Raw genomic sequence first — 15,168 nt, forward strand, 5'->3', positions numbered from 1 at the left:
TCTCTTCAATAAGTGGTGCTGTGAAAACTGGACAGCTACATGTAAAAGAATGAAATTAAAACATTCTTTAACCCCATACACAAAAATAAACTCAAAATTGATTAAAGGCCTAAATGTAAGACCAGATACTATAAAACTCTTAGAGGAAAACATAGGCAGAACACTCTTTGACATAAATTGCAGCAATATCTTTTTCGATCCACCTCCTAGGGTAATGAAAATAAAAACAAAAATAAGCAAATGGGATCTAATTAAACTTAAAAGCTTTTGCACAGCAAAGGAATCCATAAACAAAACGAAAAGACAACCCACAGAATCAGAGAAAATTTTTGCAAACAAAGCAACTGACAAGGGATTAATCTCCAAAATATACAAACAGCTCATGCAGCTCTATATCAAATAAAACAAACAACCCAATCAAAAAATAGGCAGAAGATCTAAATAGACATTTCTCCAAAGAAGACATACAGATGGCCAAAAAGGACATGAAAAGATGCTCATCATCACTAGTTATTAGAGAAATGCAAATCAGAACTACCATGTGGTACTACCTCGCACCAGTCAGAATGGCCACCATCAAAAAGTCTACAAACACGGGCTTTCCTGTGGCGGCAGTTGTTAGGAATCTGCCTGCCAGTGCAGGGGACACGGGTTCGAGCCCTGGTCCAGGAATATCCCACATACCACGGAGCAACTTAGCCCGTGCGCCACAGCTACTGAGCCTGCGCTCTAGAGCCCGTGAGCCACAACTACTGAAGCCCGTGCACCTAGAGCCCATGCTCTGCAACAAGAGAAGCCACTGCAATAAGAAGCCCACATGCAGCAATGAAGACCCAACTCAGCCAAAAATAAATTTATATTTAAAAAAAAGAAGTCTACAAACAATAAATGCTGGAGAGGGTGTGGAGAAAAGGGAACCCTCCTGCACTGTTGGTGGGAATGTAAATCGTTACAACCACCATGGAGAACAGTATGGAGGTTCCTTAAAAAGCTAAAGCTAGAACTACCACATGATCCTGAAATCCCACTCCTGGGCATATATCTGAAGAAAACCATAATCCGAAAGGATATGTGCACCCTAGTGTTCCTTGCAGCACTATTTACAATAGCCAAGACATGGAAGCAACCTAAATGTCCATCAACAGAGGAATGGATAAAGAAATGGATAAAGAAAATGTGGCACATATATACAGTGGAATATTACTCAGCAATTAAAAAAAAAGAATGAAATAATGCCATTTGCAGTAACATGGATGGACCTAGAGATTATCATACTAAGTGAAGTAACTCAGACAGAGAAAGACAAATCTCATATGATATCACTTCTATGTGGAATCTAAAAAAAATGATAAAAATGAACTTATTTACAAAACAGAAACAGACTCACAGACTTCAAAAACAAACCTATGGTTACCAAAGGGGAAACATGGTGGAGAGGGATAAATTAGGAGTTTGGGATTAACAGATACACACTACTATATATAAAATAGATAATCAACAAGGACCTGTATATAACACAGGGAACTCTACTCAATATTCTATAATAACCTATGTGGGAAAAGAATCTGAAAAAGAATGGACATATGTATATGTATAACTGAATCACTTTGCTATATACCTGAAACTAACACAACATTGTAAATCAACTATATTCCAATATAAAATAAAAATTAATAATTTAAAAAATAAAAAATTACAAAGCCAAAAGTTGATTCTTTGACAGAATTAACAAAATTGGTGAATACCTAGCTGGAATAATCAAGAGGAAAGAGGGAATGCAAATTACCAGTATCAGGAATGAAAGTATTGTCATTTGACAATGACAAGAAATAACAAATTCTTGTCAAATTGACAAGAATAAATTTGACAAATGAAATGGATGAATTCCCTGAAAATTATAATTTACCAAAACACACAGGATTAAGCAATAACCTTAGAAGCCCCGCAGTAAAGAAATTCTTTGTCAAAATGTTTTATTTAAAGATTTTTTTCACAAAGAAAACTCTAAATGGTTTCATTGAAGAAGTCTATCAAACACTTAAGAAATAATGCTAGTCTTACAATATATGAGAAAATAGAGGTGAGAACACTTTTCAACTCATTTTATGAAGCCATTATTATCCTGATATGTAATCTGACAAAGACAGTACCAGGCAGTTCATAATCCTCATGAACATAGATGCAGAGGTACTTAATTGAACAGTATATAAAGAGCGTTAATATATCACTAAATAGAGTTATCCCCCAAAATGCAAGGTTGGTTTAATATCAGAAAAATCAATTATTATAATTCACCATACTAATTAAAGGAGAAAAACCATATGATTATTTCAGTAGATGGAGAAAAAGCATTTGACAAAATTCAGCATCCATTCATCGTAAAAAATTTTAGCAAACAAGGAATAGAACTTATTTTTAAAAGGGTATCTGCAAAAACTTATAGCTATCATTGTATTTAATGGTGAAATATTAAATACATTTTTCTTAAGATTGGAAACAAGGGAAGGGTACCCATTCTATTCTATTCCATCAGTGTATTTGTTATCTTTATGCCAATACCACACTGACTTGATCATTGTTAACTTCTGAAGCCAAATAGTATAAACTGTTCAACTTTTTCAAATTTGCTTTGTTTATACAAGGTCCTTCACCTTTCCATATAAACTTTAGAAGGAAATATTAAATACATTTTCTTTAAGATTGGAAACAAGGCAAGGGTACCCATTCGGACTCCTTTTATCCAACATTTTATTGGCAGTCCTAGCCATTGCAACAAGGCAAGGGAAATAAAGATGTACAGGGAACAGAAAGTAAGACATAAATTTGTTCTATTTGCAGATGACATGATTCTTTTTAATGCTGAAAACTCTAAGGAGTGTACAAAACAATTACTAGCATTAATAAGTGGAAATTATTTAGCAAGGTTATAGGACACAAGCTCATTATACAAAGTCAGTTGTATTATTTGGTGTACTAGATGCAGACAATGGGAAAATGAAACTAAAAACCCAATCCCATTTACAATAGCAATAAAAAACAAAAATTACTTAGGATAAATTTAACAAAAGAAGGCCAGTTCTTTGCACTGAAAACCACAAAACATTGCTGAGAAAGAACACTTCAATAAATGGAGAGGTGTACCATGTCCACAGATTGGAAGGCTCAATGTTGTTAAAATACAGTTCTTTCCAAATCAATGTATAGATTCAGTGCAGTCCCAATCAGAATCCCAGCAGTTTTTTTGGTAAAAATTGACAAACTGATTCTAAAATTTATATGGAAAGCTGAAGGACCTTGAATAAACAACACAAACTTGAAAAAGTTGGACGATTTATACTATTTGACTTCAGAACTTACAATAACCAAGCTGGTGTGATACTGGCATAAAGATAACAAATACATTGATGGGACACAATAGAAATACCAGAAATAGGCCACATTTATACAATCAGTGGGGAAAGGAAAATTTTTTTCAGCAAGTGGTGTTGGAATATTTGGATATCTCTATCCAACAAAAAATGAACCACAACTCCTACCTCATTCCGTGGAGAAATATCAGTTCACAATGGATCATAGACCTAAATACAAAAGTTCTAGAGAAAACATAGGAGAATATACTCAATTAATTGGAATGGGATAGATGTTTCTTAGGTACAGAAAACAGCAACCATAAAAAGAAAATTTGGTGAGAACCAAAATTCATAAATTATTCTCATCTAAACACAGCTAAGAAAATGAACAGGGAAGGCACACTGGAAGAAAATATACACAAATCATATCTGACAAAGGACTGTATTCAGGATATATAAAGAACTCAATAATAAGCCAAACCACCTAATTAAAAATACCAATTTTTAAAAACGATTATTTATTTATTTTTAATTAATTAATTTATTTATTTATTTATGGCTGTGCTGGGTCTTTGTTGCTGCACGTGGGCTTTCTCTAGTTGTGGCGAGTGGGGGCTACTCTTCACTGTGGTACGCGGGCTTCTCATTGCAGTGGCTTCTTGTTGCAGATCACGGGCTCTAGGCACGCAGCCTTCAGTTAGTTGTGGCACGTGGGCTCAGTAGTTGTGGCTTATGGGCCCTAGAGCACAGGCTCAGTAGTTGTGGCGCACGGGCTTAGTTGCTCCACAGCATGTGGGATCTTCCCAGACCAGGGCTCGAACCCGTGTCTCCTGCATTGGCAGGTGGATTCTTAACCACTGTGCCACCAAGGAAGTCCAAAAATACCAAATATTTTAACAGACACTTCACAAAAGATATATGAAAATGTGCTGAACATCATTAGTAATCAGGGAAATGCAAATTAAAACAACAATGAAATACCACTACACATCCACTAGGATGGCTAAAAATTAAAAAGACTGACAACAAAATGTTTGTGAAGATATGGAGCAACAAATTTATTCATCAGTGTAAAATGTGTAAAATGCTTATCACACAGTGATGATTTGTAAAATCATCGTCACCTTGGGAAGCAGTTCGTCAAAGGTTTTGTTTGTTTTACTGCGGTAAAACAAAATTACCATTTTAGATGATCATGGTTTTTTCTTTCATTCTTTTAATGTAGTGTATTACATCAATTGATTTCAGATGCTGAATCATCCTTATATTGCAGGACTAAAATCCCACTTGGTCATGGTGTATGATCCTTTAATATGCTACTGAATTCTGTTTGCTAGTATTTTGTTGAGGGTTTTTGCATCAGTATTCATAAGGGATATCAGTCTGTAGTTTTCTTGTGTCTTTGTTAGGCTTTGGTATCTGAGCAATGCTGGCCTCATTGATTGAGTTAGGAAGTATTCTCTTCAAATTTTTGGAAGTGTTTGAGAAGGATTGGTGTTAATTGTATTGAAGAGCTTGGTAGAATTCACAGGTGAAGCCATCTGGTCCTGAGCTTTTCTTTGTTGGGAGGTTTTTTATTACTAACTGAATATCCTTACTAGTTATAGGTCTATTCAGATTCTCTCTTTCTTCATAATTGAGCCTTAGTGGGTTGTGTGGGTAGGAATTTGTACATTTCATCTAGGTTATCCAGTTTGTTGGCATACAGTTGCTCATGGCAGTTCCTTATAATCCTTTTATTTTTGTAAAATCAATAGTAATGTCCCTACTTCCATTTCCGATATCAATAATTGGAGTCTTTCTTTTTTCTTAGTCAATCTAGCTAAGGTTTTTTCAATTTTGTTGATCTTTTCGAGGAACCAACTTTTGGTTTTGTTGATTTTCTCTATTTTTCTATTCTCCATTTTTCTTATCTCTGCTCTAGTCTATTAGTTCCTTCCTTTTGCTAGCTTTGGGTTTAGTTTGTTCTTTTTCTAGTTCCTTAAGATCTAAAGTTAGGTTGTTGATTTAAGAGCTTTCTTCTTTTTTAACATAGGCATTTACAGCTATAAATTTCCCTCTTAGCACTGCTTTTACTGCATTCCATACCTTTCCATATGTTGTGTTTTCATTTTTATTTGTCTCTAGGTATCTTAAAATTTCCCTTGTGGTTTCTTCTTTGACCCTTTGGTTGAGAGTGTATTGTTTAATTTCCACTTTCAGTTTACTTTCTGTTGTTGATTTCCAGTTTCATTACACTGTTATTGGAAAAGGTACTTTGTATGATTTTGATCTTTTAAAATTCATTGACTTGTTTTATGGCCTAACATATATTCTATCCTGGAGAATGTTCCATTTGCACTTGAGAAAAATACGTATTCTGGTTTTGGGTGAATGTTCTCTATGTCTGTTGGGTCCAATTGGTTAACAGTGTTGTTCAAGTCCTTAATTCCTTATTGATCTGGCTGTTCTGTCCATTATTCAAAGCGTGTTATTGAAGTCTCCAACTATTATTGTAGAAGTGTCTGTTTCTCCCTTCAATTCTGTCAATGTTTTCTTCATACATTTTGGAACTCCAATTGTTTGGTGCATATGTGCTTATAATTGTTAAATCTTCTTGGTGAATTGACCCATTTATTAATTATGTCCTTTGTCTCTTGGAACCATTTTTGACTTAAAGTCTTTTTTGTCTGATATTAACAAAGCCACCTCAGCTTTCTTTTGGTTATCTGCATGGAATATCTTTTTCCATCCTTTCACTTTCAACCTATGTCCTGGTATCTAATGTGAGTTTTTGTAGACAAAATATAGTTGGATCATGTGTTTTTATCCATTCTGCCAGCTGTGCCTTTTGATTGGGGAGTTTAATACATTTACATTTAAAATAATTACTGACAGAGAAGGACATACTTTTGCCACTTTGTCTTAGGCATGTCTTATAGCTTTTTTGTCCCTCATTTTTTCCATTACTGCCTTTGTGTTTGATTTTTTTGTAGCACCATGTTTGATCCACTTCTCATTTCCTTTGCAGATATTCTATGGGTTACTTTTTGTATGGTTACCGTAGAAATTACATTATAACATCCTGAAGTTCTAGCAGTTTAAGTTGATACCAACCTATATTTCAGTTGTATACACAAACTCCTATACAGCTCTGTTTCTCCACCCCACTTTCTTGTTTTTTTTTAATAAATTTCTTTATTTTTTGGCTGCATTGGGTTTTCGTCGCTGGGCATGGGCTTTCTCTAGTTGCAGTGAGCGGGAGCTACTCTTCATTGTGGTGCGTGGTCTTCTCATTGCGGTGGCTTCTCGTTGCAGAGCATGGGCTCTAGGTGCGTGGCCTTCAGTAGTTGTGGCACACAGGTTCAGTAGTTGTGGCTCAAGGGCTCTAGAGTGCAGGCTCAGTAGTTGTGGTGCACAGGCTTAGTTGCTCCGCGGCATGTGGGATCTTCCCAGACCAAGGGCTCGAACCCATGCCCCCTGCATTGGCAGGCGGATTCTTAACTACTGCGCCACCAAGGAAGTCCCCCACTTTGTTCTTGATGTCACAAATAATGTGTTTATATATTGTGCCTATTAACACAGATTTGTAATTTTTATGCACTTGTCTTTTAAATCCTGTAGAAAATAAAAAGTGGAATTTCAAGCCAAAATTGCAATAATACTCTTTTTCATATGTGCTTATGTATTTACCTTTACTGGAGATCTTTATATCTTTATATGACTTTAAGTTGCCATCTAGCTTCCTTTCATTTCAACCTGAAAAGACTCCCTTTATCATTTCTTGTAGGCTAGATCTAGTGGTAATGAATTTTCTCTGCTTTTGTTTATCTGGGAATGTCTTCATTTCTTCCTCATTTTTGAAGGACCGTTCTGCCAGATATAGAATTCTGGGTTGACAGGTTTTTTTCTTTTAGCCCCTTATGTAATTATCCCAGTGCCTACTGGCCTCCAAGGTTTCTGCTGAGAAATCAGCTGATCATCTTATTGAGACTGTCTTCTCATGTGTATGTGATGAGTCATTTTCCTCTTGCTGCTTTCAAGATTCTCACTTTGTCTTGGCTTTTGACAGTTTGGTTATAATGTGTTTCAATATGGTTGTTTTGGGGTTTATCCTACTTGGAGTTGTTTACCTTCTTGGATTTGTAGATTTGTGCTTTTCTTCAAATTATGGCAGTTACGGGCTATTATTTCTTCCTCTTTTTTTTGAATTTTTTTTTTTTTTTTATAAAGCAGGTTCTTATCAGTTATCTATTTTATACGTATTGGTGTATATATGGTCAATCCCAATCTCCCAGTTCATCCCACCACCACCATCCACGCCCCCGCTTTCCCCCCTTGGTATCCATATGTTTGTTCTCTACATCTGTGTCTCTATTTCTGCCTTGCAAACTGGTTCATCTGTACCATTTTTCTAGATTCCACATATATGCGTTAACATATGATATTTGTTTTTCTCTTTCTGACTTACTTCACTCTGTATGACAGTCTCTAGGTCCATCCACGTCTCTGCAAATGACCCAATTTCGTTCCTTTTTATGGCTGAGTAATATTCCATTGTATATATGTACCACATCTTCTTTATTCATTCGTCTGTCAATGGGCATTTAGGTTGCTTCCATGATCTGGCTATTGTAAATAGTGCTGCAGTGAACATTGGGGTGCATGTGTCTTTTTGAATTATGGTTTTCTCTGGGTATATGCCCAGTGGGCTATTATTTCTTCAAATAATCTCTGCTCCTTTTTTTTTTTCCTCTTTTCTCTTTCCTACACTCTGATAATGCATGTATTTGTCTGTTTGAGGTTGTCCTGTAAATTACTTAGGGTATTGTCACTTTTGTTTTTCTTTCTCCTCTTCAGACTTGATAATTTCAAATGTCCTATCTTCAAATTTATTGATTCTTTCTTCTGCCTGCTCAGATCTGCTGTTGAACCCCTCTAGTGAATTTTTCAATTCACTTTTTGTGTTTTTCAGCTCCAGAATTGTTATTCGGCTCTTCTTTATAATTTCTGTCTCTTTATTGATACTCTCATTTTGTTCATATATCATTTTCCTGATTTCCTTTAGCATTTAATCCATGTTTTCTTTTAGCACTAGTGCATATTTAAGATAGTTGTTTTAAAGTCTTTAATAAATCATTGCGGGTACCTCTTTAGGGATGGCTTCTGCCAATTTATTTTCTTCTTTTGAATGGGTTATGTTTTTCTGTTTCTTTGGCCTTGTGATTTTTTTTTGTTGTTGAAAATTGGACATTTGAAAAAACAGCCACCTCTCCCAGTCTTTGCACTTTGGCTCTGTGCCAGGAAAGTCTTTCGCTAATTATCTGGGCATGTTCTGAGTCTTGGGATTAGCCCAACATGAAAGCTTACGGTCTCTTCAGGTCTCTTCTGAGCATGTCTTGCCCGAGACATTTCCCCTCTATATACAGCTGCTTCTGAATATCTTAATTTCCCCGAGAGGCTTTTCCTTGGGGCCTTAAATGGTGCATTTGTTTGTCTCCACCTGTAATCTCTTACCCCAGGCATCTGTGTGTCTGTCATCTCCATGCAGCTTTCCCAGGCAGTAACCATAGCTTTTCCACCTGAGAGCTGGATTAGGTGAAATAGAGGCTAGTCCTTTAGACAAACTCCAGACAGGTTAGAATGTTGCAAATAAGGTCAGCTCTACACTCCTTCCAGTTCGATTTAAACAGTTGAGAGCTGGGCTGCTGTCTCATCTGGACCAAGACTGTGCTAGGGAGGAGTCGGGCAAGGGTGAGTAAAAATACCATGACACTTCCTACCATTTTGAAAACGACTGTTTTCTTGATTGGAGATTCACTTGGTTACTGTAGAATCTTTGACTGTCTCCCAGGCATGGAGATCTCATTGGTGGCCTAGAAGTGGGGCATGGGCACGGAGGACCTCATTGGCAAACAGTGGTCTTCAAAAGAGAATAAGGGCCTGAGAAGCTCCATGTACCTGTCACATTGGGCCAAAGAGAAGAAATACAAGCATGAGCATTTTCATTGACCTTCAACAAGTCAGCTGCTTCCATGTGGAGGGGAGGGCAGGCCTAGAGTGCAGCACCAACAGAAAAGCCTCTGGAGCCATGAACTGCTGAGCTCAGTGAGCCTCTGCTATGGCTTTCCCAAGAGAGCTGCTTCATTATCCAGCACGACCAGGGGGCAGTGCCAGGAGAGCACCCACCCTGTGGTACTGCTCTCTGAGCCAGACAGGCCAGTGGGCTGTGAACCTGAGGCTGTTCCTGCACCCTCCGCCCCTTCCCATACACACCAGGGCAGAGACTCATGTAGAGCTAACCCTGCAATTTTCTGCAACGGCACTGGGGGACGGGGCTGCCAGCCTGTGGCCTGACAGCAGAGGCTTCACCAGCCAGCAGAGGCCAAGACTTGTCAATATTCCCTACTTAGTCTCTTCCCAGAGCACCCTCACCCTACCTTCCACACCTCCTGGAGTGTGCTCCTGGCCGGACAACTGCTGTAGATAGCCTCTGCCCTGCCTCTCAGGGCTCCCTGGCCTGTACAATCCTAGTCAAGCGTGTGCAACTTGGCTCCCTGGCCTGGAGCAGCAGGGGCTCTTACTGCTGGCTTCTGCCCTGACCCATAGTCTAGCACCATCCACCTGAACACAGGGAGCACAGGCGTCTTTCTTAGCCCTGTCCCCAGCACCCTCAACACCCACCTAGCATAAGTACATCTCTGCAGCACGGTGCTAGGTACAGTCCCTCCTAGGAAAACCCCCAAAGGTTACCTGCTGCCCTCAAGTGGAGATTCCATGTTGAGAGCTGCAGTGAGTCATTGTCACTTCCAGGGAAAGTCACCTGCCATTAGCTGTGGGGCCTAGTTCTTCCAGTGGCTCGGGCCTCGGATCCATCCACCTTTGTGCAGGGCAAGGTGACTTCTAACCAGTCCCTGCGGCCCTGCTGGTGATTGCCAGGCCTCGGCAAAGACAGCAGAATAGAAGTGGAACGGAACAGGGGAGGCAGCTCCTGGCCAGTTGTCAAGAACAACAAAGGGGACTGGCCCAGTTTGCCCTGTGGGAACAGTTACAGGGGTAAGAGTTGGAGGGACAGGCCCTCAGCCCCAAGAGTAGGTTTTCTTTTGGTCTTGCTGAACACCTGAATTCTTGTCCCAGTGTTGGCCACTCAAGAAATGTCCTCCACTCTCCCACAGCCCCAGATGGCCCACAGAGCTCAGCCACCAGAGCTTCTGGCAGATGGCCGAGCACACCACATACCTCCTGTCCTCAGCCCTTGCTCTCACTGACCGGCCCTCCACAGGCCACGACTGGTCAAAAAGTTATCTCATCCCAGGATCGCCACCCCTTCTGTCACCTTCTCACTATGCCTGGCCCAACAGGGCAGCCTGCCCGGACCATCAGGAACAATGATCCAGGTGCCTCTGAGGACAGCTGTGCCTTCCAGAGCCAGAGGGTGGCGCCAGCCCTTCTAGCCAGGGCCGCCCCAGCCTTGCTCAGCCTTACTCTCAGTCCCCCTCGTCCCGCCCCTCGCGCGACCGTCTGCTTAACTCTCAGCCCCGGTTGCCTGCTCCAGCAGGGACCCCTCGGTGATTCTAATCGCACCCTCAAACCCTCTGAGTTCCCACCTCGTTCCAGGAAGACCCGCTGCTTCATCATCACCCTCCAGGCATCCCCTCATCCTTTTCTCCAGGACCCTTCGATGAAAGCAACCTTATGAATAAAAAGAACAAGAAACTCCTTTATATCTTTCAAGATATACTTGCCAGGATCTTAATTATATTTTCAGTTTTTTACAAATCTTTCTGGAATCCTGAAGATGTTCTGGAAGCGTTTATCAAAGTACATAAAAACTCTTCATCCCAGAGCTCTTTTTTACCTCAAGCATGTTCGGAACTTTTTCAAATAAAATAATTTGGCCCAAGATGAGAAGCAGCCACTTGTCCCTTCTCTGTGAAGGGGGCTGTTTCTCACTCACCATTGCCGCCCTGGATCAGGCCCTTGAAACGCCTGCCGGCTGGGAGGATGGCTGAGCTGACTAGTGTGCTCATGCACTGCAGGTACTGTTTGCAATCTTACCTCAGGAGCTTCAGCAAGAGGTTTCCAGGTGTTGAAAATGTGGGTTGGGTTGGGGTGTCCTTGGTACCCCTGGCATAGAGCAGTCCCCATCGGGGACAACATTGGCAGATCCGGGTTGTTGGCTGGTGCTGTGATCGGCTTCTCCCCACGAGCACTCTGGGCTGCCAGGAGAGGCTTTTGGCAGAGGGGTTGCTCCTGATGGGGAGTGGAGCCAGATACTGGAGTCTCGTAATTCTGGCATTTTCTGCTTTGCAGACTGATGAAGAGAAGCGACAGGACTTGCCTGTGGTGATGCCAGTTTTTGACAGAAATACCTGCAGCATCCCCAAATCCCAAATCTCTTTCATTGACTACTTCATCACAGACATGTTTGCTGCTTGGGACGGTAAGAACGCTTTGAGCATATTTCCCTCAGTAATGGGGAACTGCATGTTAAGTAGTGCATAGTGTAGTTTTTGACTGTAGAATACGTTTGGGGTCTCAGACTTTGAAGAAGGGCTGAGGAGAAGCAGTGAGCTGACACCGAGGGCCATGAGGGCGGGGTGCTCTCTGCACTCTTCCTCCTCAACTGCCCCTGGCCCCAGGGGCTAGACGTTGTTGTGCCAGGTTCATAGATGAGAGGAGTGAACGTGGGGCTGCACAGCCGGTGGTGGAGAGCCCAGGATTCAGAAACGCTTATGTGGACTCCAAACCCCACATCGTTCTGTGGGAGCCCTTTTGCCATCTGCTCCCCAGCTTCTCCCGCCTCACTTGGTAGCCGACCCGAGAGCAGGCTGGTCTCTGACGGGTACACGTCCCTCTTCTTTAACCTTAAGTGCATGCAGAGGAGCCTGTCACGTAAAGGACTCTCAGGGAAGGGGCCCCACTAACACTCCCTGTCCAGATCCATGGGCAGGAGACGAACCCCCATCTCAGGGTGCTGGGAGGTGGGGGAAGGACTCAGATGGTGGAAAGAGCTGCAGCTTTGGGGCCAGACTGCAGGCTCCGCAGCTCCCTGAGTCCAGATTCATGGCCTCTCCTGGCCCCATTTTCTTCGTATGTAAAATGACTTGCTCCCCACTCAGGCCCTAGGGGATGTGCTGCAGGTGGAAGATGACGGTATAAAGGGCCGGGGGTGGGGGTGCGGCAGGGAGCAGGGAGACACACCCAGGAGAGCCAGTCAGGGCCTGGCTCCTGGCACCCTGGGCCCAAAGGTGCTGATCAAATGGTGAGTGTGCAGATGAGTCCCCCTTCTGCTTCATCTACCAGTTGTCAGCTCACCAGGTGGTTAAAGAGGAGCTGCTGGCACTGAGCACAGGACTTGGCTTTAGTTCATTCCGGCCACTGGGTTTGCTGTGTCTGCTGAGCACTGTGCAGTTGTCTACTCCTATCTGTCCCTCTTCCGTAAAATGCTCTCTCCTTAGAAAGCCTCAAAGTCTAAGTTTACTGAGGCTGTGAAAGGGTATATCACAGCGCCATCTTTTCTCTCCAGCCTTTGTAGACCTGCCTGAGTTAATGCAGCATCTTGACAACAATTTTAAATACTGGAAGGGACTGGACGAAATGAAGCTGCGGAGCCTCCGCCCGCCTCCTGAATAGTGGGCGACACTGCCCGGGGCCCTGACGCTGTGTCCCTCCAGTCACTTGGGATTCCTGAGGGCAGTCAGAGTTCCTTGGTCCTTTCGTCCCCCGGTCTGCAGAGCCTGTAAGAGCACACAGGGACGTCGGCAACCTTCTGTAGCCACCATCTGATGCCATTGCCATAAAGTGAGACTTAGTCCACTCAAGGTACCTGGGCCTGCTGCGGGGGCTCTTCGGAAAGTCACGTGAGAACCACGGTTTGCATTCACGTCCATTAAAACATGAGCTCGGTGGGGCTTCCCTGGTGGCGCAGTGGTTGAGAATCTGCCTGCCAATGCAGGGGACACGGGTTCGAGCCCTGGTCTGGGAGGATCCCACATGCCGCGGAGCAACTGGGCCCGTGAGCCACAACTACTGAGCCTGCGCGTCTGGAGCCTGTGCTCCGCAACAAGAGAGGCCGCGACAGTGAGAGGCCCACGCACCACAATGACGAGTGGCCCCCGCTTGCCGCAACTGGAGAAAGCCCTCGCACAGAAACGAAGACCCAACACAGCCAAAAATAAATAAATAAATAAATAAATTTAAAATGTCCCCATTCCTCTACCTTTAAAAAAAAAAAAAAAAAAAAAATGAGCTCTGAGCTCGGGACTGCCCCCGCAAAGCATAGTGATGGATTTCCTGCCAGTGACAGACTGTCTCGTTGCAGTTTCTCTCAGTTATGTTGTTCAGCACTTAAGAACAGCTAATGGCAATCGGATCTTTTTTCACATCATAGAAGGTGCAATGACTTCTCTTTTAAAATTGAACAGAAAATGCAGACAAAGAAATTTTGAAGTTGATTATTAATATCAATTATTAAAATGTTTTATTTATTTTATTAGAAGTTCAATATTTTCTATGAATTTAAAAATACTTCAAAGCCAAAGCCACCTTTAAATGCCATGACCAAATTTACATGATTCATATTCATTAAATATGTATTACTTCATGTACAGACATTTTCATAATGCAAATTTAAAATATAAAATGACACATTTTTACTGCACTATAGAAATATTTGTGTATGTTAAACTTTTCTGATTGATGCTAATTGGGAAAAGCTGTTTTTGTGGGTGGGTCTGATTCTAGAAGCACTCAACGAGAAGGGCTCCTGTACAGCAACCAGAGCTCAGAAACTGCTCTAGTTGTCTGACGGGCTCTGCAGGTGACTCCCCAAAGTGAAAGAAACTAGGACTTCACACTTTTTTCCTAAAATTTTATAATTGAATTTCCAGAAGTCTGCCTTATTTTATACAGTGTTTCTATGAAATATTCTCCATAAAAACAGAGAAAATGCAGTATTTAGTGAATTGACATTTTATAACCAATCTGTTTTCATCTGCATTTTGCTTCCTGAAATTTATAAAGGTTCTGTATCTTCACATTTTTAACAAAAGTAGTACCATAAAAAATGACACATGATGACATGTCAAAGCGCTTGCCGTTTCCTTTTAAACTTGTATGTTTTTTTGTTCTAGATAGATAAAAAATGAAATTAAACTATTTGTTTTTAAGACAACATGTGCCACCTCTTCTTTGAAGTTTTATACTACTTAAAATACTTTTTTTTTCTCCCTGTAAATAAAGAAGATACCTTTATTTTACAGAAAAGGTGAATGGTTAAATGACTTTTTCAGGGTCACAAAGGGCCAGGTGAATATGTTGACAAATTCTCAGATATACCTTAATTAATTCACCAGTTGGTACCCATTCAGAGAGATCATGCACCCTGGCGGGCTCTCAGGGATGGGTCCTGGGTACCTGATGCCCATTCAGAGATGTCAGGGCACTCTGGAGGTCTGACAAGGCCAGCCCCTCCGGGGTCTCTTTGTCTAAAGAAACAAAGGCCCCTTTTTCCTGTGTGGAGACATGTGACCTAAGTTGATAACTGTGGACTGATGTGGGAAGAAAGCCCTCTCCGCTCCTCTAGGTGCCAGGAAAGAAAAGGAAATGATCCCACAAGGAACTCAACCACCATGAGGTAGAGACAGAAAAATCAGGAGACTTATTAAGATAAGTATCTTAACATGTTTGAAGAGGTACAAGAAGCAATAGAAACCATAAGGTAAACCAAAGTAGTTTTGAAAAAAAAAAAAAAAAAAAAAGATGTGAAAAAGAACCAAAGAGACATTCTAGGTATGAAGGATACAGTCATCAAAACAAATGGAGGGACTTCCCTGGT

At 41.5% G+C, this 15,168-nt stretch overlaps 1 protein-coding gene across 4 annotated transcripts in view; it reads left to right on the forward strand.

Moving 5' to 3' along the window:
* The window catches only part of PDE8A (phosphodiesterase 8A), a 154,804-nt gene extending 140,350 nt beyond the window's left edge, over window positions 1-14,454 (forward strand). For 2 of the 4 annotated variants that reach the window (XM_068558438.1, XM_068558446.1), the window contains exons 21-22: window positions 11,643-11,772; window positions 12,859-14,454. In XM_068558438.1, coding sequence (XP_068414539.1) covers window positions 11,643-11,772; window positions 12,859-12,965 — 237 coding nt within the window. In that variant the 3' untranslated portion in view covers window positions 12,966-14,454. Of the gene's footprint in view, window positions 1-9,008; window positions 11,368-11,642; window positions 11,773-12,858 lie in introns of those variants that run through there. The other 2 variants (XM_068558454.1, XM_068558462.1) reach the window with 2 other exon arrangements.
* Window positions 14,455-15,168: the final 714 nt, after the last annotated feature.

The sequence above is a fragment of the Eschrichtius robustus genome, chromosome 1, assembly GCF_028021215.1.
Source record: "Eschrichtius robustus isolate mEscRob2 chromosome 1, mEscRob2.pri, whole genome shotgun sequence".
Taxonomy (NCBI): Eukaryota; Metazoa; Chordata; class Mammalia; order Artiodactyla; family Eschrichtiidae; genus Eschrichtius; species Eschrichtius robustus.